Here is a 24,480-nt window from a genome sequence, read left to right as displayed (position 1 = left end):
CTAACTAATACAATTTTTAAACAAATCTAATATTTTTCTATTTTTTGATTTGCTATGCGAGTTTTCCCAGTTCATTCCACGGCTTTTCGCGTGTGAACTGCTCACAGCACACATACACGCACCATCGTTTTGCCATCACTGGCATGGTCGTCGCCGTTAGTGCAGAGGGGAAGTGGAATAACAAACTCCAATGCACTCCACTACTAAAGTGGAATGCCGAAAAGATTTTGGGTTGTGTTTCGCTTGTGGTAGTGATAAAAATCAGCAACACACAGGCCAAGTGACGTGGAATCCAAAGTTCCCCTCAAAATTGTTTTTTTTTTCACCACACCTAATGAGCAAACTTGGTAATCTATCATCCTTGTAAAGTGGAATTGAATATCCCAACACTTCCCTTCCCTTGGTAGCGTTCAACGATGCGTGTAATTCGCTGAAGGCGACTATGCACTAATGTTGAAATTCACGTTCAGCACCGCCATTGAACATCAAGTCAAAATAAATAGTAAAACAATATTCATGAAAAGGCATGATTGAGAGGAAAATATTATATGCCATGCTAAACCACCGACTAGAGAGTGTCTGCATTCAATCACAAAACAAAAAAAAACTTTAATTTCTATTTTACCATACTGCACCTGACACGTTCGTATGTAAATAAATGTATTTACATTTGAATATTGCAACACTTTACATGCTGTTTTGCAAGTCTAAAGGCGCTGACAAACGAGCATTCGCGTTGCTTATGCGCTTGCGAGATGTTTTTCCTAACTTTGTCTTTTTTTTTTAATTTTTTTTTTTGTATTTTTTTTTTTTTTTTGTATTTCTTATCCATTTTTTGACCACTGATTCCACTTTAATTTTGTATGTAAACAAATTAACTAACCGCAGCTAGCCGCTGGCCATCAACCGGCATTCGCCGCGTTCTCTGCGAATGATGTAAGCCACCAAGCGGCATTGTAAACAAATAACTCGCCGCACGACATGGCCATGATTACAATGTTCCGCTCTGGTCATGATCAACTTGGCTAGCGCGGTATTCCAACATACCCCGTATCTACTATTAATCTTCGGTCGAATCAATGACTGAACGGGTGCTTTTCCGCTGAGTGTTGCGTAATTCTATGGCAACGACGAAACACATACGTACGTACGTACATATTTATTTGTTCACCAAAGCAAGCTAAAAAAAGAACAACTGGGAATTTTTCGAAATGTTGTTGTTGTTGTTGTTGCTGCTGTGGTTATAGGTGCTGCTTTGTAGTTGCACGCCAATTCCGCTGAAAATTCTAATTCGTTGTAGGGAAAATGTTTTAATTATATCATTTTACGGAAATAATTATAACAAATATGTTATTAAAGTTTTCCCCCATTACCCCATTACTGGTTAAGTTATTTGGAATAGATTAATTGGTATAATTCGTGAAACAAGATTAATTATTTGATAGAGTCGCTCCGAGGTTTTCACTTAGGGTGCCATTGTAAAAAAATGCATGCAGTTTGATAGTAGTTTGAAGATAATAAAAATTAGTTTTTGTTGGCTGTTTATTATTATTACTATTCGAATTATTAAGCTAAATCAATCAAAATCAACTTTTTTCTGGGTATCGGAGCAAAACAATTTTTTTAAAAGATTGATTCATAAGTAAAATAGTGTCTTTCTGATTTTCGAAGTTAGCCGCCGAAAGCGAAATACGGGCCTTCAAAAGTTCGAAAAAAATATTTAAAGTTAACGTATGTAAATAACTTAAAAACTTAACTTGGGGGCCGCCGTAGCCGAATGGGTTGGTGCGCGACTATCATTCGGAGCACGGAAAGAACGTAGGTTCGAATCTCGGTACATGAACATCAAATAATAGAAACAACTTTTTCTAAGCCGATCGCCCTCGGCAGGTAATGGCAAACATCCGAGTGTATTTCTGCCATGAAAAAGCTCCTCCTAAAAAATATCTGCCGTTCTGAGTCGGCTTAAAACTGTAGGTCGCTCCATTTGTGGAATAAAAGAATAAAAGAAAATTGTCAACATCGCATGCGAAAAAAAAATTTCAAAAACAAATGCAATTTTTCTTCCATTTTAAACCTTCATTTTAATATACATACTAAAAATTGAATGGACTATAAAACTCCATTTGTGGAACAACATCAAGACGCACACCACAAATATGAGGAGGAGCTCGGCCAAACACCCAAAAAGGGTTCAAAATAAAGAGTAAATAACTTAAAAAGTACAGGCATGGTCATGATCCGTCTATGACATACCTTCGAAAAATTAAAATTCTTGTATTTAAAAAAAATAGTGACTAAGTATTATGATTTTTTGCATAGTAAGTTATATATCATATTTATGTAAACGTAATTTTCTTTTTTTATAAATAAGGTATACAATTTTATTACCTATTAGTATTTTTTCTTTGTTAAATTTATATTTCATAAAAAATAGGTAGTTTTTAATTTTAACAAGTCATTCATTTAAGTAAAAGTAGTTTTCTGTTTTACGTAAAAACGTATTCAATAAAATTACTAATTAGAAATTTCTTTTTTGAAAATTTTTTTTTATAAAAATAAGTATTTTTTAATCTTAATTTTTTTTTTAAATTTTTTTATATAGAAAATATGTAGTTGTGAATATCAAAAAATATAGGGTTTAATTTGTTTTACAAAAACAACAAACAAACAAAATAAGTATTTTTTTATCTTACTTTTTTTTTTTAATATTTTTCATAGAAAATATGTAGTTAATATATGTTTGTATATTAGAGTAATTAGCGTTTAATTTGTTTTACAAAAACATCAATTTTTTAAAATACTAAGTACAAAATTTTTCGAACATATAATAATTGGCCCTAATAGCACCTGTAATATAATTTTGCGAAAAATTTATTACTATTTAAGTTGGCAGAATATGCGTATATCGACCATATTTTTACTTTTTTAGTTATTTACATACCTATATTAATTATAAATAATTTTTTACTAAATCCACAGTTTCGAACTTCGAAGTCCCATATCTCGATTTTGGCGGCTGAATTCGAAAATCTGAGAAATAACTTTTTTTCTTATGACACAATCTCTTAAAACAATTGGTTTGGTCCAATACCCAAGAAACAGCAAACGATTTCTTTAAGTGTGAAATGTCGCCTTGACAACGAACATAATTTTTAAATTGTTCTATCGATACTTTACGAGATATCGATCACTACAGCCATCTACCGAGTAAAAAGTGGATTTCTTTTTTCCCAAACTAATATTATACTTTTCTATTGCTTTCACAAGTATTATACAGACAAGCTGACGGACGATCTTTATATTTGACTTGTCGGCTGAGTTATCGCCACCCATTAACAAAATATGCAAATATTAATTTGAATAAAGCATGCAATTAATGCAGAAATGCCAACAGTGAATTCAATGCAAAACCAAACAGCCAAATATCATAAAAAATAGCCACTTATAATCAAGAATTTCATATTAAAATGAAATGTTGGCTCCTAATTCACTGCAAGTTGTCATTATAGTAGAATTATTAATTGTCTGATTCGCATCGTTAATTAGCTGAACGAATGAATTTCACTTTTATACCTGCAGCTTAAATTTTTTCACCGCACCTTCACACATTTCGGGGAATTATTTATGCTACAATAATGCAAACAAATCAAATGCGCCGCCCCCAGTTGTTTAGTATTGCATGCAAGCAGTGATTAGTAGATTTTTTAGTAGAAAAAAGCAACAAACCAAACACACCTAGCTCATCTCGAGCATAGCAAACGAACAAACTAAGTGAGCGAAAAATTTCACTCTCTAGCGCACAAAAACCAAAAAAACAAACACAGACCGCTATTTGAAGTAGGGGGTTAGAGCGTACTTCTTTATTGCATAGAGTCAAGAGAGAGCTACTTGATTAATCCGAAAAAGAAAGTAATAAACAAAGCAGTATGACCAAAGCTAGTAACGCCCATAAAATTATTAATTGGTGTCATCAAAATTCTTAAAAAACAAAAGCAGGCCAAAGAAAGGGCAAGGAATGCATGTACTAGAACTGTGGGAAAATCAAAATATACCAGAATTACCAACTAATGGTATTTTCCAGGATTAACTATACTAAATGCTTAGCTCCCATTACTAAGGCAAGATACACAGACACACACACAATCAAAGATAAAAATTCCTGCCACACTACTGCCTGGCAACGGGTCGTTGCAATGATTTTCAAGGTCATCAATGGAGGCAGAAGTGGAAGTGTTGTGGCCTGCAGTAACGCAATCACACTTACACGTGCATGCAATTGGCGTATCCAAGGGCTCAGAATTTTCAGTGTGCAAGAGCTGGAGCGCAAAAATCGATATGAAACACCTTCGTCGGCACCGCAGTTGCGGCGAATTGAATTCAACCAAATGTTGCTCATACGCCCCGAATTACTTTAACAGTCTGGAGGACGATATGTTACAAGCTCTGTTTGCGCTGTTTTTGCACTGTTACTGAGTGGTTCACTGAGTCGACAGTAACAGCAAAGTGTAGTTGTTGTTGGCACGACTGCAACGATGTAGCAATCGGCAATTTTTGCAGCACAGTTTTGCAGTGCAACTTTCGCTGTGTTTGCAGAATAGGCGCGCTGCTCACAGAGTCACTGTAGTAGTACTGGGTTTCCCGCGCCAAATATTTCCCAATAGGTAAAATGCCGGTAACTGGTTGTACTGCATGAAATACTGAAACGTTGCCAACTGCATTGGGAGTCAGTGTTATGTTTTTTTTGTGTGCATGTATATGTGCATGTGAGTGGAGCCACTTTTTCGCTCAAAGGCTGTACTCTGTGTTTTATTTTGGCAAACGGAGCTTTTGCCGGTATCCAATGCATACTGCGCATGCCTGTCAATGGAAAGGAAAGTTATAACCATAAATGTACACACATACAGTGAAATGAAAATAAAATATTTATAGAAATGTGTTATTTAATGAAATTTAATGTCGATATTTCTAAATCTCAGTCGAAAGTGAAAATTTTTAACATTAGTGTTCTTTAATGAGTTTTCGCATTTTTTTAAGAGTGTATTATTGAAATTTGTTTAAGAGTGTATGATTGAAATATTTCTCTGATTTAGGAAGTCTTTGCAGAAAGTATAGGGTTTAATTACTCTATTCTTTTGTTTTTATAATTGACGCTTTATTTTTTATTCAATTTTTATTTTTTATATAATTGGCGCTTACACACTTCGCCGAGCTCCTATTGCTATTTGTGGCGTTCTTCTTGATGTTGTTCCAAAAATGAAGGGAACTGCAGTTTTAAGCCGATTCCTAACGGCCGATATTTTTTATGAGGAGCCTTTTTTCAATTTATTCTATTATTATTTTATTTTTTGAAAAAAAAAAACATAATTTCTCAGTCGTAGTTCTATGCGCAACAAAAAAATACCAATTAAGCTCTTAATAGTTGGTCATAAGCTCTTTCCTTTTATTCCTTTGTTGTATTCCTTATTTTAATATGTCCTTATTTTTAATATTTTTTTCAGGTGAGTAAATTTTTTTTCCACACACCTCAAACTGATTACTTAATCAAGTAAGTAAAATTCGTTGTAAAAAAATATAGGAACTAAAAAGTCTGCATTTATATAAAATACTTTATTTTTTACAAATACTTTGTTAGCGTTTTCCCCGTTAGCATTTCACGAGTGATCGCCTAATCGTATTTCAAAACACTTAACAAAACAGCACCACTTCAAGTGCCGCGCTGAAAATGAAACATTCACTAGTATTTAGCATTATTTCGTATTATTATTACAACAAACAATAAATACCGTCAAGCGAAAGTAGCTCAATACAACTGCAAAAGCCAGCACTGCTTCTACCCTGAAATCTAAATTAATCTCAAATGAAAGTAAAACAAATTAATATAATTAAATAAATCATGTGCTTCGTGTGCCGGTGGCGGCAACTTTCAATTTCCGTGCGAAATCGAGCAAAAAGTAAAGAAGAAAAAACCAGCGCACATATACACATGTAGATATACACATACTCATACATGAGTATAAAATACAATTTAAAATACATAAAAAATCGGGAATTTAAATAAGAATATCAAATGTGCGCATTAGCAGCTACTCGCCAAACAAAACCACAAGCGTCATTGTCCTATAGCCGTCACCTACCGCACGGAATGAAAATGAAATACGATTTTCTAAATTGCAAAATATTCGCGAAAGAGAAAAACCCACAATACAGCAAAAACATTTATAAGCATTTTTTTAATAAACAAGAATGAGTTGTGTAAAGGTTTAAACGACTAATTGAGAAATAAATATTGTTGTTGCACCCGCGTTGCCAACCTAAGATGCCTCGGCCCGCTTTATTGCACTTGAAGATAGTATCGGTGCCAGTACCATTGGCAATGCCAATGTCATACCCATATGTACACACATACATACACACATACATATATAATCTATACTAATCGGTTGCTCATGTTTGTGTGTGTGTGCGTATGTATGTATGTATGTGTATATATGTAGCGCTATGCATGAGTATTCATTTTAGTGCGGCAATCCAAAATTGTATAATTTGTCATTCCTAATCTTTTTTTAGATTTGTTTAGTAATTTATGTTTGTCCATACAGACGTAATGCCTGCACGCTCTATTCCAAAAAAAACAAAACAACAAAAAACGCGCGTTATTTTTCAAACAGAAACAACCGATTCAAACATGAAGCCGGATTCATACCAGGTGATAGGAGTAGAGCAGCTGATTTGTGTTTGTTTTTGTTTCTGTTGTTGTAGCAGTTCATCAAGCCCTGCCAGTGCGGTGTAGTCATTGTCTAACTCATCTTGTTTCGACAGCTTGAGTTTAGAGGGATGGCCCTAATACCCCTTAAATGAAGGAGTTTAAGAGTGCATGTGAATGAGAGGAGGTGGTTGAACTCCGATGACGTCATACGGGGGTCGGGAGTTTAGGAAACTGGAGAGAAGAGACTCCCAATGAATGTCATTTCAATTTTGTCTATAAACTTTTCGATCCAGTAATTCGTCAGTATAGCCGAAGAGACGTCACTTGTTCGCAATCTGGCGGCTTCAACGTCAAAGTGATTTGCTGTTTGTTGTTTTTTCGTTTGTTTCGTTTCTAATTGAAAATTTCCACCCATTGGTATATGCGTAGACGGGTTAGCGGCCAAATCTGCTTCCAGGATTAAAGTAGCAAACATGCATCAGTTCTACTCTCTGTGGAACACTTGCATGGTGCATCGAAAGCAGACCATCTGGTTCCCAAGAGAGATCTGAACCAAGACTATAAAATTCGAATATCCGACAGAAAGGATTGGCAGACCAGAGTCATATTAGATGATTTTTTTTCCTTGTTCACTCAGACTCAGTCTTGCGTTGGTTTCGTTAATCTATTTTGATTTCTTAGAGGGTAGATGATTAGCCTGTCGCTACCAGTCCAAAATAGTGGGATACAGGGATGCCCACCTGTCGTTGCTTAGAAACAACGCCTTCTTACTGTATGGAGCGCCTTCTGTGTTTCACATTTTTCTGCCAGAAGGATCGCACAGATGATTGAGGACTTCGCTAAATATGGTGTGTCTGCGCCATTACCGCGGTTGCCCGCTTGCTCTTGTTGGTGCCACTGATCCAATGTGTAACTGTGTGGACTAGTCAAGCGGGAGGACGCTCTCGCTTGTCCAACAACTCGCCACCACATTTTGTTGGGTTCCCGGCAACTCTGGAGTGGAGGGAAATGAAAGAGCGGATGAGTGTGCAAGAAAGGCTCTGAGCTAGACCTTCAGCGAGTCGTAGAGAGCATAAGCATTCAAGCAATCCTCTAAACGAACTGTACACTACGATTGACTTGTGCGTAATCGCGGAAACCAATATAAGGTAGTATCTGACTACTAACTGCACCTTGGCCAAAACTGAATCTTAAAAGAACAAAATGTCTGTTTGCATTGAACAGGTTAAGCACCAGCGTCCTCACAGGTATCATACGGGTCACTGCTCTATTGGCTTGAAACTCGTTCTCCGACCACAGTGCAGAGCACTCGAACTAAAGTTATTTTATTCCAAATGCTGTACTTATTTCATAGAAATGGCAGTGCTGGATTAGTACAAGGTGGCGCAAAATTAATCATCCCATCGGAACATTTATAAGGAACTCAGACTTTGTGAATGAGACAACTGCAGTTTACAAAAAGGCAAACAATCGAGCGCATAAAGGTCAAAATAAAGATTTTTATCAATGAAAATCATTTTTTTTTATTTAAAAAAAAAGGTATTGAAAAACAAAATTAGCTGATTAATTTAGTGCCACCTTGTATACGGATCAATCCTCACCTTGTGTACGGGTCAAAGAGGTCCGTATGTTCATTTCATTTATAAAATGTCCCATTTTTCTGGAATGGAGTGTGCTTATATTATTGACAGCACTTGCTGGCCCATACGCCGCTGTTAAATATTCATTGTTTGTTTGCATTATTCTTGCTAATCAGCTTCTAATGCTGCTTATAGCTGCTACCTACCCAAATGCATATTTAAGTATATACATAAATATGTATCCTACACAAGTATTTATGGATCGTTTGGTGCTCGAAAGACTGCGCAAATGCAGAAACAACAATAACAAGTGAAAAAGATATTTTCAGCTTCGTCGTTAGCGTCATCAACGTTAGCGTCAACATCGCACTCACACGCTCACTCATTCAGTCACCTATTTTATTTGAATTCCGTTGACGAGCAAAAAACTTGACCTTGGACTAGGTTGATTGCATTCTAGCGGTCAATGGCATTACCGCTGCGATCACCGCTGATCACCGCTCACCCACAACCTCCGCAATGCTGCTGACACAGACGCTCTGTCGCGAGTGACTAGAAAAGCGAAAGAGCGCGCGCGCGCACCGAACCACCCGCTCCTCCTTTTGCTCTATATACATCAAGCACATAAAATAGATGTGTGAAATGTGATGCGAGGGAGTAGTGGGCGCAAGCTGTCATAAAGCATTCATAAAACAACACATATTTTGGCTTTTTGGCAAGTGCACAAATACATACATGCATACGAAGAGGGTTATATATGTACAGTACGAACTCAAAACAAATAAAAAACACAAGTACTCATAATTAATTAAAAAACACTTTCTATGTATTTAACAACAAAATGATCAGTAATCACACAGGAAGACAAGCAATAACAATAAGGCGAAAACATTTGCACAATTAAAATATATTCATACTCGTACATACAATACGAGTACATGCCATACGAAACGCTGACTACAAGCCATAATGTCGACTGTCGCCGCTCATGCGGCTTAACACTTAACAGCCAAGCTCCCATTAGCGATTCATATGCTTGTGGGCAAAAAGAGGGTGGCATTCAGTGATGCCATGCCGAATCTAGTTTAACTAACCGGTGGCTTAGAAATTCATATTGCAAGTGAAAATATTGTTTTTTCTCCCCAGATCTCAAATGTTAACAATTAACAAAGTTATTTGTGCTCTTTCACGACTTTCATGACTAATTTTTCTCAATTTAGATAATACATTTAGAACCCACGATGAAGAGAATAATAAGGTGGTGCCGATCGTGGTACAACTACTTTGCTCTTAGCGAATTTGATAGCATCGCACTTGTGAAATGTATTCGTGTATTGTTTTTGTGTAATTTCGTCTTCTTCTTGCATTGTTCTTCACATTTCCATCTCTCTCTCTCATGCAAATGCACCGAAGTGACGTCCCGCACTCTCTAATGGGTGCAATCTTGTTTCTAATTCTTGTTTAGAACCCACATTAACGGTTAAGTGTCTTTTATTTACTTTCGAAAAACAAATTCAATGGTTCACATCTCTCTTGTGTTTCAATGTGTGCATAGCAATTGTTCTTTAATGAGACTGGCTGAACCTAATTAGATTTCCCCTCAGATGCAGTTATAAAATATCCCTTAATACATTCGGGAGTAGTTCGGATATATGTATGTAATCCTATATGTCCGCACTCTTCTACCTTAAATAAGTAATGCAATGACAAATATCAGCACTGCTAGGGTGTTTTTCACACCTATTGACGGCGTTACCAGTGCGTCAATGTAGCGGTTACTGAAAATTTGTGAAGCAGTATTAATTTACTGGTAAGAAAACACTCAATAAGTTAGATGCAGAGCAGACTTGCAAGAGTAAACCAACTTGACAGTAAGAGTAAATAAATTCTTATCCATGTTTTTTTTTCAAACGTTATTTTCGCGTTTGTCCTATTATTATGTTTTCGCGTCAAATACATGTATTAACTATTATTATAGTAGTAGTGGTAGTAATATTTTATTAGTAGTATTATTATTATAATAATTTTTTTATAGCGGCAAGCTAATCACCTACCCTGTCAAAAATCAAATAGATTAACGAAACCAAGGCAAGGCAAGTACTTTCGAAGTCCTGCTCCCGAGAGGAGTGAGTAACGAAAAAACAATTTTTTCTTGTTGGAAAAAGCGCCCTGCGCTCTTCTACGTAGTCTATTGTGGTTGACCTCACGTCTACAACTGAAGCCTGCTCATCATCTGGCTTACTGTTCCGTATCACAAATTTAGACTCAACCCACCTTTTAAAATACAGTCTTTATAAAACTCGTGACTTCCAAAGTACTGCTTTTAGTTTCTAAGATAATTTTCACCCTTTTTCTAAGATAATTTTCACCCAAAATACGACTATAGAAGATTTTTCCCCCAAAAATGCAACGCATTGCATTTATGACATATTTTCCATCCACACACACACATATTTACACACATCCACTACGTAAATGCCTACGCATATATTTACATATGTATGTATGTGCATCCTCAGCGAACTGTCTTGGTTAAGACGCTTGTAAAAAATGTGTGCATATGTTTTTATTTATGTAGTTATGCAAATGTTTCCCCAGCTGAGGTCTAATTGACAGCTCAAATAAATAAAATGTGACGTGACAAGTGGTAGAACTACTCGTCTAAGTGCTTTTCACAACTGTTTTTAATCATTTAACAAAAATACACACGCACTCACACACCCATACATATGTTTGTTGGTGTATATTTTTGTTAGAAAACACTTCAGCTCATTTAAATTGAACTTAGGAAGCAGCTGGAGAGGTTCTCACCCAGCAATACTACAAAAAATTGAGCCACACCTTCAACCCAGCCAAGCATTCATGCATGCATACATAACGCTGGCATATTTACCTCTTATCTACTGCCTTCTCTTGACTTTATACTCATTTCTTTATTTGCATAACTTATTTTCTGTTGCTGTTGTTTTTGTTTTTTTTTTTTTATTGTTTTCCCCACTTTGCGCTCTTCGTGTGCTGTCGTCATGCCACTGCTTCCCAAAATAGATGATCACAAAAAATCTCCAATAACGGTACAACGGTGTGGTGTATTGCCTTTTTGCTTGTTTCGGTTGCCGAAATTTCTTCTTTCTTTTCTACTGTTTATGTGTTTTTCTCTACTTTGTTGTTGCTTTTGCACCGTATTGTCAACAAATAGCGCGAGTAAATCTCAATGGCCTCATCACGTTTTTTCACGCATTCATTTATTGTTTAATTTTTGTGGCAGCAGTCAAAGGACAAATATACACAAATGCATAAAAATATTTCCATATGTGCATATGTATGTATGTATGTATTTTATATGGACAAATAGATTAAAATAAACAAGCACAGATTTTCCTTATATACATATGTACATAAATACAACGTGGCGCAAAATTAATCATCCAACTTTGTTTTTTAATAAGTTTTTTACTGAATAAAAAATGATTTTGTGTGCCGGAAATCTCTATTTTGACCACCTCATTGTTTGTTTGTTTGCAAAAACTTTAAATCTTCTGCTAGGGTGATTAATTTTGCGCCACCTTGTATATGTTTTCGATGGTGTTTCTTTACGAAAGTATGCACCACTTCCATGGTAGCTTCTATTGTGACGTTCAGTGCAATTTAATATACTCAACTAAATGCTAAAAAACTTCTTCTTTTTATCAGAAAACATATTTCACAAAACAAAAAAAAAACACATTTGTTTAAAAATCAACTTAACAAATACTTAAAACCACTTCTTATTTGTTCCAAGCCAATCGACATTGATACTCGGCTTTCAATATTTACATATGTATGTATGTACATTCATTTCGCCTTTACCTCACTAATGCATACTTATATATTTGCATACCGAACTATATATTTGTATACATACATACAGACATACATAGCTATATAATTGTAAATATGTATGAGCTACTTAAATTGCATTCATTACCTTTTCGGCAAAATTTTATTTCCTGCGCAATTTAAATGCATATCAGGCGCACAGTTGTTCTCATTACCGGATTTTATTGTTCCTTCTTGAATTGCTTTACTGTGTTCGCTTTATATTATTATGAAATAATTACAGGTGAACAGTGGTTTAGTATAACTCACACACGTACATGCGCGTCTGCGGTCAATGAAATGAATTTTTGTGTCAATGCTTTTTTAACTCTAAGGTCAGAATTTTACGATGGAAAAATTTTTTAAACTTAATGCATCAGGCATTGAAGTAGGGATTTATCTGAGTGCAAAAGTGAAAAAATGAAGTTTCATATACAGTGGTGAGCAAAAACGAGGACATATTTGCATTCCACACTTAAATCTTATGAAGTTTTATGGAAAAAACTCGCATGTACGGAGTTATGTAAAACATTTGTACACCAAATTCAAGGAATTTTCTATATTTTCATTCGCAATACTTTGGTTTGCTGCTAACGTAACCAAATCGGTTCGTGCGTGACTACGATTCGGCGTAGCCCGAGTGCGAAATCTAGCAAAAGAAACTGCAAATGACAGAAAAAGTTGTTTGTACTAGCAGTCGCCCATCGGCAGGTAAGGCCAAGAGCCTCCGAGTCATGAAAACCATCTGCCGTTCGGAGGCGTCATAAAACTGTAGGCTGTTTGCTATTGTTTCAAAAGTATTTTCACGATCGATTCGCATTTTCACTATCGGATTGAAATTGGCGCGTGTGTTTTAGATCATCAACGTGCTGAAATATTATATGACTACTTCTTTCGAGTAGGCGCTCCTATCTACAAAATCAGAAATATGTACTCGTATTTTAATAATTTAATTTTGAAGCTCACGTATTACTACAAACAACTAAGCGTCGCCTAAGTAGAATTCCGGTACCAAAAGCAGATATGCTAGACATAAGCCGATGAGATCCAGGACAAAACGAACATCCATACACTGGACCAGAGACAGTGTTTAGACAGACAATAAACGACATTCATCGGGAGACCATCACCACCTTCTTAAGCTCCCGACCACCGAATGCCGTAATCAGAGTCCCACCACCACCTAGAGCAGTTGTAGAGCTCCAGCTTCCCCGTGAGACCCGCGTAGCAGGTTAAACTCCTACTTATCCAGAATTGACTCCGACATACCAAACATATGCCCGGCGTGTGAAGGCACCCAACAACCTTTTCATAAATTTCTAAACCCACTCACCTAACACCTCTCTCCCTCTGGGCCCAACCTGCCGAAACATCTTGCTGTATTGTATTGTATTGCTGCTACAACAACAAAAACAACAACACATAAGCTCAAAGCAGTTATCCGTTCATTCAGTTTAGCCTCATAATCACAGCTTCACATAAAAGTTCTCTGCTCGCCCTCAAGCATTCCTTTTTGGATACAGCCAAATTATGTTGGCAATTTCTTACCTTTTGAAAGAAGTTTTAATTAAATAATCGGTACGGAAACATTTCAAAACTGCTTACTATTGGTTTGTTTTTACATCATGTTTCAATTTATATATATATGTAATACTAGCAAACCCGGCCCCCTTCGCTGGGCTCACTAAAATAGAATAGATATGGTTTAGAACAGAAAATATATGATTTTCATATTATTTATTTCTTTATTCTTTATTCAAGCGCTTTGGCATCAACAAAATTTTTTGTTTTTCTATTTGTTTTTGAGTAAATATAAAATATAAATTGAAAATCAGGAAAAAAGAAGGTTGTTTTTAAATTTCAAATCAACGCATATGAATAAACAATCGTCTTTTTTCCTGATCATCCATGAATTTTTCGTTTCAATTTATATGTTTTATTAAGCATTGGAGCTTTTTTAACCATTATCCATTTATATTTTTCAAAAAAAAAAAAACGAAAAAAAAATTTTTTTCCACGAACACATAATTTCATTCGGATTTCACATTAAATTCTCAAATTTCGTAAGAAATTATTCACTGTTCCAAAATCCACTCCAAAAAAATTCACAAACAATTTTTACATGTTGCACTTACGTTTTTTCCTTATGGCATCCAAATTAGAAAGAAATATAGACCCATGTAACTCACACTGTCAATTTGACAGTTCAGTTCCGCCCCAAGCGTTAAAAAAGTAAGCGACATTATGGCTGGTTCAAAAGAACGCTGTACCCGTTGCCAGTGCTCCGAATTACAACCAAACTTTACGAAACCCATTTTCAATACTTACTTAACAATGTGCGTAAGTTTGGTTTAATTCGGTGCAAAGACACGGCGGGTCCACGTTTTGGCATATATTTCGAGACCCTAGTCATCAATAGGTATGAAAATTACCCCGCATTAAAGCACTTATCAACAGCTTTCATTTGATACCCATATTGTACACACACAACCAAAGGTTACCCGGGCCCACGTTTTGACCTATATCTCGAGACCCCAGTCACGGAGCGGCATGAAAAATACTCTGTCCTAAGGCATTCACCAACAGCTTCAATTTGATACCCATATTGTACATACACGTCCGAAGGTTACCCGGGTCCACGTTTTGACCTATATCTCGAGACCCTATCTACCAATAGGTATCCAAACTATACGGAAATCATCTTCATTACCTACTTAACAATGTGTGTAAGTTTGGTTTAATTCGGTGCAAAGACACGGCGGGTCCACGTTTTGACCTATATCTCGAGACCCCAGTCACGGAGCGGCATGAAAAATACTCTTTACTAAAGCATTCACCAACAGCTTCAATTTGATACCCATATTGTACATACACATCCGAAGGTTAGCCGGGTCCATGTTTTGACCTATATCTCGAGCCCTATCCACCAATAGGTATCCAAACTATACGGAAACCATCTTCAATACCTTCTTAACAATGTGTGTAAGTTTGGTTTAATTCGGTGCAGACACGGCCGGTTAGCGAACACACACAAAAAGTTGACTTTATTTTATATATAAGATTTTTTTCAGTTTGTGTCCGAAAAATCCAAATATCTTACGGAACCCTATTTTTTTCCAAAATAAAATGTAATCCATGTTACTCTTGGATAATGTAGTTTTCTAATGGTGAAAGAATTTTTAAAATCGGTCCAGTAGTTTTTGAGCCTATTCGTTACAAACAAACAAACAAACAAACAAACAAACAAAGTTTTCCTCTTTATAATATTAGTATAGATATATCTAGAAGGCGGCGCAAAATTAGTCATCCATTTTTCTTAATAACTTTTTAGTAAACAAAAAATTGATTTTGAGTAATGAAAATCTTTAATTTGACCTTTATTGAGCGCATAGGGTGACTAATTTTGCGCCACTTTGTGTGTATTCAGAAAATAAGTGGTATATTTTTCTATAAATTAAGGTATTCTTGAATTTAAAGTAAAATATTCTTTTTCTTCGTATAAAAGCATGGACTGTCGCTTAAAAGTTGTTTGTAATGACTGCTAACGTCAAAGCCACTTTTTGTTAGGAATTAAAACAAAATCCGTAGTTAAAATATGAATATGCATCAGCTGATTTACAATATTTCCCACAATAAAAAAAAGATTATTTTAAAAAATCCTTAGTTAAAAAACAAAATCGGTAATTTAAAAAAATCATCCGTCAAAATACGAATATTCATCAGTTGGCTTACAATACTTTCCCCACAAACATGACATCGCTTTTTCGCAGTGTCGCCACTGCAGTGCACATACATACATATGTATGTACTAATCAACGGAATTGTTACTAGTAAGCATCGATAATAAACTGGCCATGACTACCTGAAAGGTATTCAAAATAAAGTCACTTTTCTCTTAGCCTTTTAGTATTTTACTAACTAAGGTTGACTTTATTATTCGCTGGATTATGACTCTGCGCCATTATTTCTGCAAGACTCTCAATTCTCATTTGCTGCCTTTCCCTTTGCTTATAGAATACATTTTTTTCTCTTCTTTTTCTTATTTATGAATTGCAAGTATTTTATATTTACTCATTTGGATTGATGACATCACGTCAATGCAAAACACACACACACAAAGTCAAACACACGCCGGAATTCATCATTATTTTTATAAACTTTGTTAATTTGGCGTATAATTAAATGCGCCAAATTGCCAGCAACGAAAATTATTATTTTTTTACTAAGACTTTTTTACTGCTAACTCTTTTTAAGCCAGTTTGCTGGCTTTTCGTATTTTGTTAGTATTTTCTATTTTTTTTTAAATATTTTACGATTTCAGTTCATTTAAATTTTTTTCTCAATTCGCACTGAATAATTTATAATTTTCGCGCGGCAATCCTTTTCTTATTATGTTTTTTGTTGTGGCTTTACATCTACCTTTATTTGGTCTTTCTTCTTCTTGTTAGCTACCTACAGCGTTTTGTTGCTATTTGCATTGGTATTAACTGTCGATGCGGTCTCGCGCTACTACCCCAACAACAAACAAAGCAATCTACCGGCATTGCAAAAACTCGCATAAAAACTGTTGCTCTTCTCTTTTATTTCAAAGTGTGTTAGTTTTTATACCCGTGCACGCTAGCTTACTAGTGTTTTTAACTTTGTTTGCGCAACGTTTAATCGTAACAAACTAAGCGAATATAGAGACATTAGCGCTCCAGCACTCGAGACTCGTTCAGTACCAAGGCGAATCTATTAAAGGTGGTTTCGGCGAATCAGCTTATTTGTATTTTTTTTTTTTTGTTCTTTCGCCGTATCCATGTGGCTGTCAGCCCAGAATGAAGGAAGGCGAATTCATTCTTTGTTTTCTACATTGCCAATGCTTTCTTTGACAATCAAACGTACAAAATATTGTTGTTGGTCTAGTGTCTCCACCTTTAATAAATGCGCATTGTTCAGTGCTTAACTAGTACACAAATGTTTTTTTGAAATGTTCGAGCTTTTGAATAATTTGAGCAGCTAAACAAAAATTTTCAAATTTATTTATTAGGATTTCTTCAGTTTCCCAAAGACGTTGTCACTGTGTATAAATATGGAATTAGTAAAACTCAAAAAATATGTAGTCAAAAGTTTTACTTGAATCACTCGAAAAGCTCATTGTACTCAAGCTCAAGCTCGAAAATTCTCGAATAGTGAGCATCGAGCGGAGATGTGCGAGTACTCCTGATCGGTTTGTTAATAGCTCCAGCAAAATTGAAATATCTTAACAAAATCTGTACTCATTTCAATCGCGGTATGAGGGCAATCGGAGCTGAAAATAGGCAACATCTATTAATGGCCGCGCGCACCACTTAATTCCACGTAATTCTTAAAAATGTTAAAGTGGAATTGTTGGTGATTTTAAATTTTGCAAAATTTAGTGCAATTTTTAAAGCAGAAATTGAGTCGGTACAACACCTCCTCTGTAAATGGCCTGCACTTCAAAGAAATCGTGCCAAATATCTTAGCGATTATTTTTTTGAAGGCCACTGAGTCGAGTCTTGTCTTAGACAAGCAACCTGTCTAACCTAACCTAACCTAGTACGATTTTGCTCAATTTTGGTAAGCGAGATGAGTTCTGGCAGTCATCGGCGATAACAGTTGATAGAAGGGTTTTCAATGCCGCCTGACTATCTGAAAGTATGCAAATTTTTCTGCGGATACATCCCTCGCACATATCTTGGTGACATGCATTTCTGCCTGGAAGATGGTTGCGTAAAAACTCAATAGAATCGAATTTTTGAATATAGGCCCATTGATTCTCGCTCCTGTTCTAGTAATCTGCTAATTTCAACCCATCCGTAAGCCGTATCTGGAAGCCAATTTTGAAGCTAATAGAATTACTATATTTTACCAGCTCAAATATTCATTAATAAGAACTTGAAAGTTTTTGAAGCGAATGGACTTGTGTTGTAATGTATGAATCCAATAAAAAATAGAAGTTTGTCGAAAGTCTTTTAAGATCTTTAAATGTGAAAGAGAATTTCGATAAATATTCAATATTAGGAATATTGATTTCTATCTCCATACCTATGTATGTTATTTTGTAGATTTCTTAAAATAAATGTCAGCATATATCTTAAAATATCATTAAAAACATCATCTCTACGACTTTTTGAGTTATTTCAAATAACCTTAAGGTTAGGGACGAACCTTACGTTACCATAACTTTGGAATGTTGTATTTCAGTGAAAACATGCGCTGGGTAGATAAAGTTCGCTATCGCCCGAACTTAAACACGTCTTTAATTGTTTCTTTTGGTATTTTTTTGTTATCTACTTTTGACTTTGGTTTTTTTTCTATTGCACTTGAATGCGTTCGTACAAAAGTATTCGCATGAAAGCGTGTGTGGTTTCAGCTGATGGAACACCTTCGGGCATATTTAAAAATGAATAATTTGGCAATGAACGATCTGCTACTGACCTTGAATGTTTTGCAATCGGCCAAATTACGTGAAATGACGAGTGCAAAAAATAACACAAAAACACGCTCGAGCGGCGATCAACAACCAACATAGCAATAATGTACGTACATATTTTTTTTTTTTTTTTTTTTAACTTTTTATTTGTTTATTGAATCTGCCTTTTCAAAGGCCTCACAATAAGTATTCAAATCTTAGAACTAACAAGAAAAATTTTATTTTATCTCATTTTCTACAATAAATAATTATCAAATGGCCCTCTACTCATCGGGGTGGTAGGTCATTTCTTCGAAGCCTGGTCGTATGTTGCGTACTCAGGAGTTGACGTGCGAACGGGTTCGGGTGATCTTGCAATTTCAACTGATAGTTTTCACGAACTTTTTTGAATACTTCCTTCACCATCGGTACATCTAGGTCCCTATGGATGTTGTCGTTTCTTATATACCACGGCGCTCCAGTTATGGTTCTTAAAATTTTCGACTGTGCTCTCTGTATAAGATCGATACTGGAACTGCTGGCCGTTCCCCACAATTGGATTCCATAAGTCCAAATTGGTTTCAAAATAGCCTTGTACAAGAGGACTTTACAGTCAAGGCTCAATCTTGATTGCTCATTAATTAGCCAGTGAAGGTTTGAAGCTTTGATTCTCATATTAAGCCGCTTTGCCTCGATGTGGCGTCTCCATGTTAAACGCCTATCTAGGTGAACGCCAAGGTATGTGACGTGATCAGACTGTGGTATGCATACGTTGTTAAGGGTAACCGAGGGACAGTCTCCTCTTCTAAGCGAAAATGTGACATGTTTACTTTTTATTTCGTTCACTTTTATTCTCCATTTTTTCAGCCACTTTTCTAAAAGTCTGAGATATTTATTTAGCTCTCCAGATGCCAGAGACGGATCATTTTGAGAACTAAGCACAGCGGTGTCGTCAGCGAATGTAGATATAGTCAAACTATCGCACTCGGGCAGATCAGAAGTATAAATTAAATACAAAATTGGGCCTAGTACACTGCCTTGAGGGACACCAGCTTCAATTTCATATTCATGAGACACATAATCGTTGCATTTTACTCTGAATTGTCTGTTTGTTAAGTACGACTCCAGAACTTTGTGTGTAATAGGTGGCAAACAGCGTTTTATTTTATGTATGAGACCCTCATGCCAAACTTTGTCAAATGCCTGTGCCACATCTATAAAAATTGCTGAACAGTATTTTTTAAGTTCAAAACATTTTCTTATTTCCGCAGTTAACCGATTTACTTGCTCGATTGTCCCATGTTGTTCTCGAAAACCAAACTGATGTGGAGGGATTATATTACGTTCGTTTAAAATTGGCATCATTTTGTTTCTCAAAACTTTTTCAAATAATTTTGACAAACACGGCAACAAACTGATTGGTCGATAGGACGATGGCACATTTAAGTCTTTGCCCGGCTTAGGAATCATTATTATTAAAGACGTTTTCCAGCTCTTTGGAAAAATGCCTACCTCGATGATTGCATTAAATATTACAGACAGCACAATTATAGCGACTTGTGGTATATTTTTTATCATTAATGGTGTTATTGCGTCATAACCTGGCGCCTTTTTCACCTTAAGATTCTTGTTAATAACTGCCTGAATATCTTCAGGAGCTATGTTGATTGGTTCTGAGTTTAACGATGCGTTGCCACTACTTTCTTCTAGTATTTGTTCATTTGCAGAAGAATTTGGTTGGAAAACATTACTCAGATGATCGGCGAATATCGACGCTTTATCTTCAGCGCTACGAGCCCATGTACCGTCAGATTTTCTTAGGGGGCTTTGTACTTCTACTGGCGTCTTAATGGTCTTAGCTGCTTTCCATATAGAAAAATTTGTGTGCTTTGTATTGGATAAGCTCTCAATATAGTTTTTGTTTTTACGATCTTCGTCCAAGTGAAGTGCACATCGCAGTTTTCTATTTGCAGCAGACAGCCTTTGCTTAGCACCAGGGGATCTGTTTTGTTGCCATTCTCTTCTTAACCTTCTTTTTTCCAGTAGTAGTCCTTCAATTTCAGAGTTGGAAACATTTGTGGCAAATTTTGGACTTAATTGGTATTTAGAGTGATCTAAAGCTGATGTCATCACAAACGTGAAGTCATCAACAGATTTTTCAATTTCAGCCTCGCTATGAACTACAGGATTTGTGTTAATGTGGCTGCTAATAAATTTTTTGTACTTCAACCAGTTTGTTTTATATTTAGAGTCAATTGCAGAGCCAGGTATATTAGCGTAATAGGTTAATATTACTGGGGAATGATCTGATGATAAATCATACGACGTTTCTGTAGTGACTGAGTTTCGATTTATATTTCTCGATATAGCAAAATCTATGAGGTCAGGAACTTTTTTAGGATCAGAGGGCCAATAGGTGGGATGTCCGGGAGATATGACATCCAATTCGTTTTTTCGATCAATTAAAGTCTTATATAACTGCCTACCTTTGGGATTCACTAATCGAGAGCCCCAATACGTGTGTTTTGCATTATAGTACGTACATATGAAGCGATCAACGGGCGGTCAGCAACAACAAATTTATCTACGGATATAGTAGCAACAGCAATTTTTTCTGTGTGCGCGTTGCATTTTTTCTCTTTTTTTCAATCGCTCGCAAACGCCAATAGAAATAAACTTAGTGTAGAAGTAATAAGTGAAAAGAATTTTTTTTCTTTACTAATCTTTAAACAACAAAAATTGCATTATTTTCTATGTATTAACTGACAAAAGCGCTGCACTTTGCCACAAGCAATTAGCACCCGTTTCCTGTAGTTAAGCAGCTTTTTAAATAAACCATTTTTGATGTGGCCAATTAAATTTATTCATTTGAAGCGAAAGACATAATAAATATATAATATATATGTATGTGTGTGTGTGTATGTACGCGTATGTATATAAATAGTTTCATATAAGGTAGTAGCGTACATTTAGCGTTCAATTCTCAAGTATCTGTATTTCCAACAAATGCAGGGTGGCGCAAAATTAATCATTCAATTAACCAAAATTCTCAAAATTAACGCGCTTTTTTAACCGTTTAAAATTTCATGAGCCATTTCACTACATACCCAAATAAAGGGTAATCAAGTTTCAAGGGCCGATGTTGATTTTGAATAAAATAAAATTTTTTTAGGAAATTATTGTCATTTCTCTTAATTATGTTAATATTGGTATGGCTCAATTACGTATGGGTCAAAATATCGGCCTCGGCGGCACACCTCCATCCGATGTTCCAAATTTTCGATGACGCTGAGGTATAATTGAGGTTCTATGCCGTTAATGTGCCGAATTATCTCATCCTTTAGCTCTTGAATTGTTGTTGGCTTATCGACGTGCACCTTTTCTTTCAAATAATCCCAAAGAAAGAAGTCCAACGGTGTCGTTGACGTTTAGGTGTGGTTCACATTCAACATCGGCCCTTAAAATTTAACCACCCTTCGAAAAATGTTGCTTAAAGTATAGAAAATTTAGATGCTTTGATAGTTTGGTTCATACGGTTTTCATTGAAGCATGAACAGTAGTTTTTAAGAAAATAACAACAACAAAAATTAACTCGAAAAACTTGCCGCCGTATTATCCAATTCTGTTTAGCTGTGTGTTCTACGGTCTTTAAAGCCGCTTGGCTCTTTCTGCAGACCCTGATTTTCAGCCACCCTCTCACATTTACAACCACCTTTCGCCAATTATCCAGCCTGGTATGTAATTTCCTGTAAAATAGCCGCAAGACACATCATTAAAATAACAACAAATATCAGCACAGACAAGTGTAAACTTGTATATAGTTTTATTAACAATAAACATTGGTACTACGACCTTGACAATTTCGTAAAACCGTCATCGCACAATGCCATTTGGAAGCGGCTAATTTATGATCAACAACAAATAAAATAACAAATAGCGATCTGCAGCCAGAGCAACAAGCAAAATGATGAAAAACAAAATAACAAACAAGTAGAAGGTGGAGAGTGTGAAATGGAAGAAAAGAAGAAGATTAACAAAAAGCAACAACCACAACAACAACTGGATTTTGTTTAAATTTCCGATATAATTGTTGTTGCATGGCGCGTCCGCTAAGTGGCTGAAGAGGCGGCGACACAGTGATGAAGTACAGCTGAGACAAAAACAGAAGGCAATGACTAAATTTGTCTAACAATGGCTAATTTGTGAGTTTACACACAAAAAAAAAAAAGAATACACATACATAAAAAACAAATACAACATCATGCAAAAGCGAATGGCAACAATAAGAAATATTTATGTGCGAGAATAAATTTAAAAAGCGTCGACTAATCATAAGCAAATTGAATAGCTGCAGAAATAATAAAATGACTGCATGCGCAAGAAATCCACAAATTATATAATCATAAACATTTCCAAATGAAATATGCAAATATAAATGAGTAAGTATGTATTTTCGCGTTTTATGGGTAATTTTCAAAAATCACTGATTTCTTATGTGGCTACCAAATACGTTCGTATGTATGTAAATGAGTACGTAAGTGTGATTTTTTCGAAATTTAAATCAAGACGCATGGGTTCTGAATATTTAATATAATTTAAGAATTTAATTATAACTTCACAGAAGTTCACATGAAGTGTTTATTGCTGCGCTGGCCTTATCTTGCAATCGCAAACAGTCAGTCACACTGGATGGCTACGCGCTCAAATGCAGCCAAACGCAAGAAAAATCAAGTACTTAGTAACGATTCCCCTTTTAACACATTGAGCGTCAGCTGGATGTGACGAAAGTCTTCACAGGGTGCCTAGCAGGTTTTTTTTTTTGTTAGAAAGAATGTGAAAGTACAAGAAGGCGCAAAAGTAATCATCCACTTTTGTTTTTGAATAACTTTTTTAAATAAATAAAAAAAATTTAAATAAAAGAAATCGTTTTGAGTGATGAAAATCTTTATTTTGACCTTTCGCGCTCCTTTCCTTCTCTGTTTATATAAATGAGACCGTCTAGTTCTGCAGACGGCAAATAAGATTGTCGAACGACGCTGTTTGCAAAAATTATAACATCTGCCGATAGGATGATTAATTTTGCACCACTTTATATTAGAAAAATTATCCTGACGTTTTCACACGTTCGACACCATTTGCAAAACTTATAAATCTCTTGATAGGGTGATTATTGCGCCACCTGATTGAGTTCTCAGCGATTTCTGACCAGTTTCGTTGTTTATTTTACCTTTACAACTGCTTTTATTTGTTATATATTTAAATTTATTTTTTTTATACGACGGAAGGAATAGGAACGGCTGTCTTCTGCATGCAGTTTGATCTCCAAAAGTCTTTCAGGCTACCTAAGCACTGTAATATATTTCAAGTTGAGATCCATGCTGCAGCCAAAGCAGCTAAACTAGCGTTGGAATTTACTCCGCTCTTCACTCGCACAAACATCTTCATCGATAGTCAAGCTGCTTTTAAAGCAATAATGGCTGTAATGGCTAACTCGAAATGCGTGCAACACTGTAGATCCAAAATGAACGAGGGGTACTAGGGCACAAGGGAATAGAGGGAATTTAGAGAGTTGGCGAGCTTGCTAAGGCAGGTAGCCTCTTGACTACATAGAATGAGTACGTTGATTATGCATCCCTCACTCTCAGTTTTGAAGACAGAACTAGACGAGGAACTAACTCTAAAAACGTAGTCAATATTTGAAGGCGGGTCCTCCCAGGATTGACAGGTTTGCCATAATAATGCTAGGAACTTGCAACACGACCACAACCAACTTTATTTTATCACTCCCAAGGAAAGAATGTAAAATATTGGTTAGAGTATTAACGGGACATTGTTTCACTTCATATCACGCAGCTAAACTGGAATTGTTTCAGAACGACGCGTGTAACGTATGCGTAGCAGAAAGCGGTGCGTTAGCGCAC

The 24,480-nt window shown here is 35.8% G+C and overlaps 1 protein-coding gene across 2 annotated transcripts in view; it reads left to right on the top strand.

Annotated features, from left to right (window-relative positions):
- LOC128865346 (uncharacterized) overlaps window positions 1–24,480 on the top strand; it is a 149,938-nt gene that overhangs the window by 92,941 nt on the left and 32,517 nt on the right. The window contains exon 5 of one of the 2 annotated variants that reach the window (XM_054105675.1): window positions 5,502–9,246. The exons of the other annotated variant lie outside the window; for it this stretch is intronic. Within the exon in view, the coding sequence (XP_053961650.1) occupies window positions 5,502–5,552 (51 nt within the window). The 3' untranslated portion in view covers window positions 5,553–9,246. Of the gene's footprint in view, window positions 1–5,501; window positions 9,247–24,480 lie in introns of those variants that run through there. 2 annotated transcript variants of the gene reach the window in all.

The sequence above is a fragment of the Anastrepha ludens genome, chromosome 2, assembly GCF_028408465.1.
Source record: "Anastrepha ludens isolate Willacy chromosome 2, idAnaLude1.1, whole genome shotgun sequence".
NCBI lineage: Eukaryota > Metazoa > Arthropoda > Insecta > Diptera > Tephritidae > Anastrepha > Anastrepha ludens.
The sequence above is the reverse complement of the archived record's forward strand: the minus strand, read 5'-3'. Positions and strand labels throughout refer to the sequence as shown.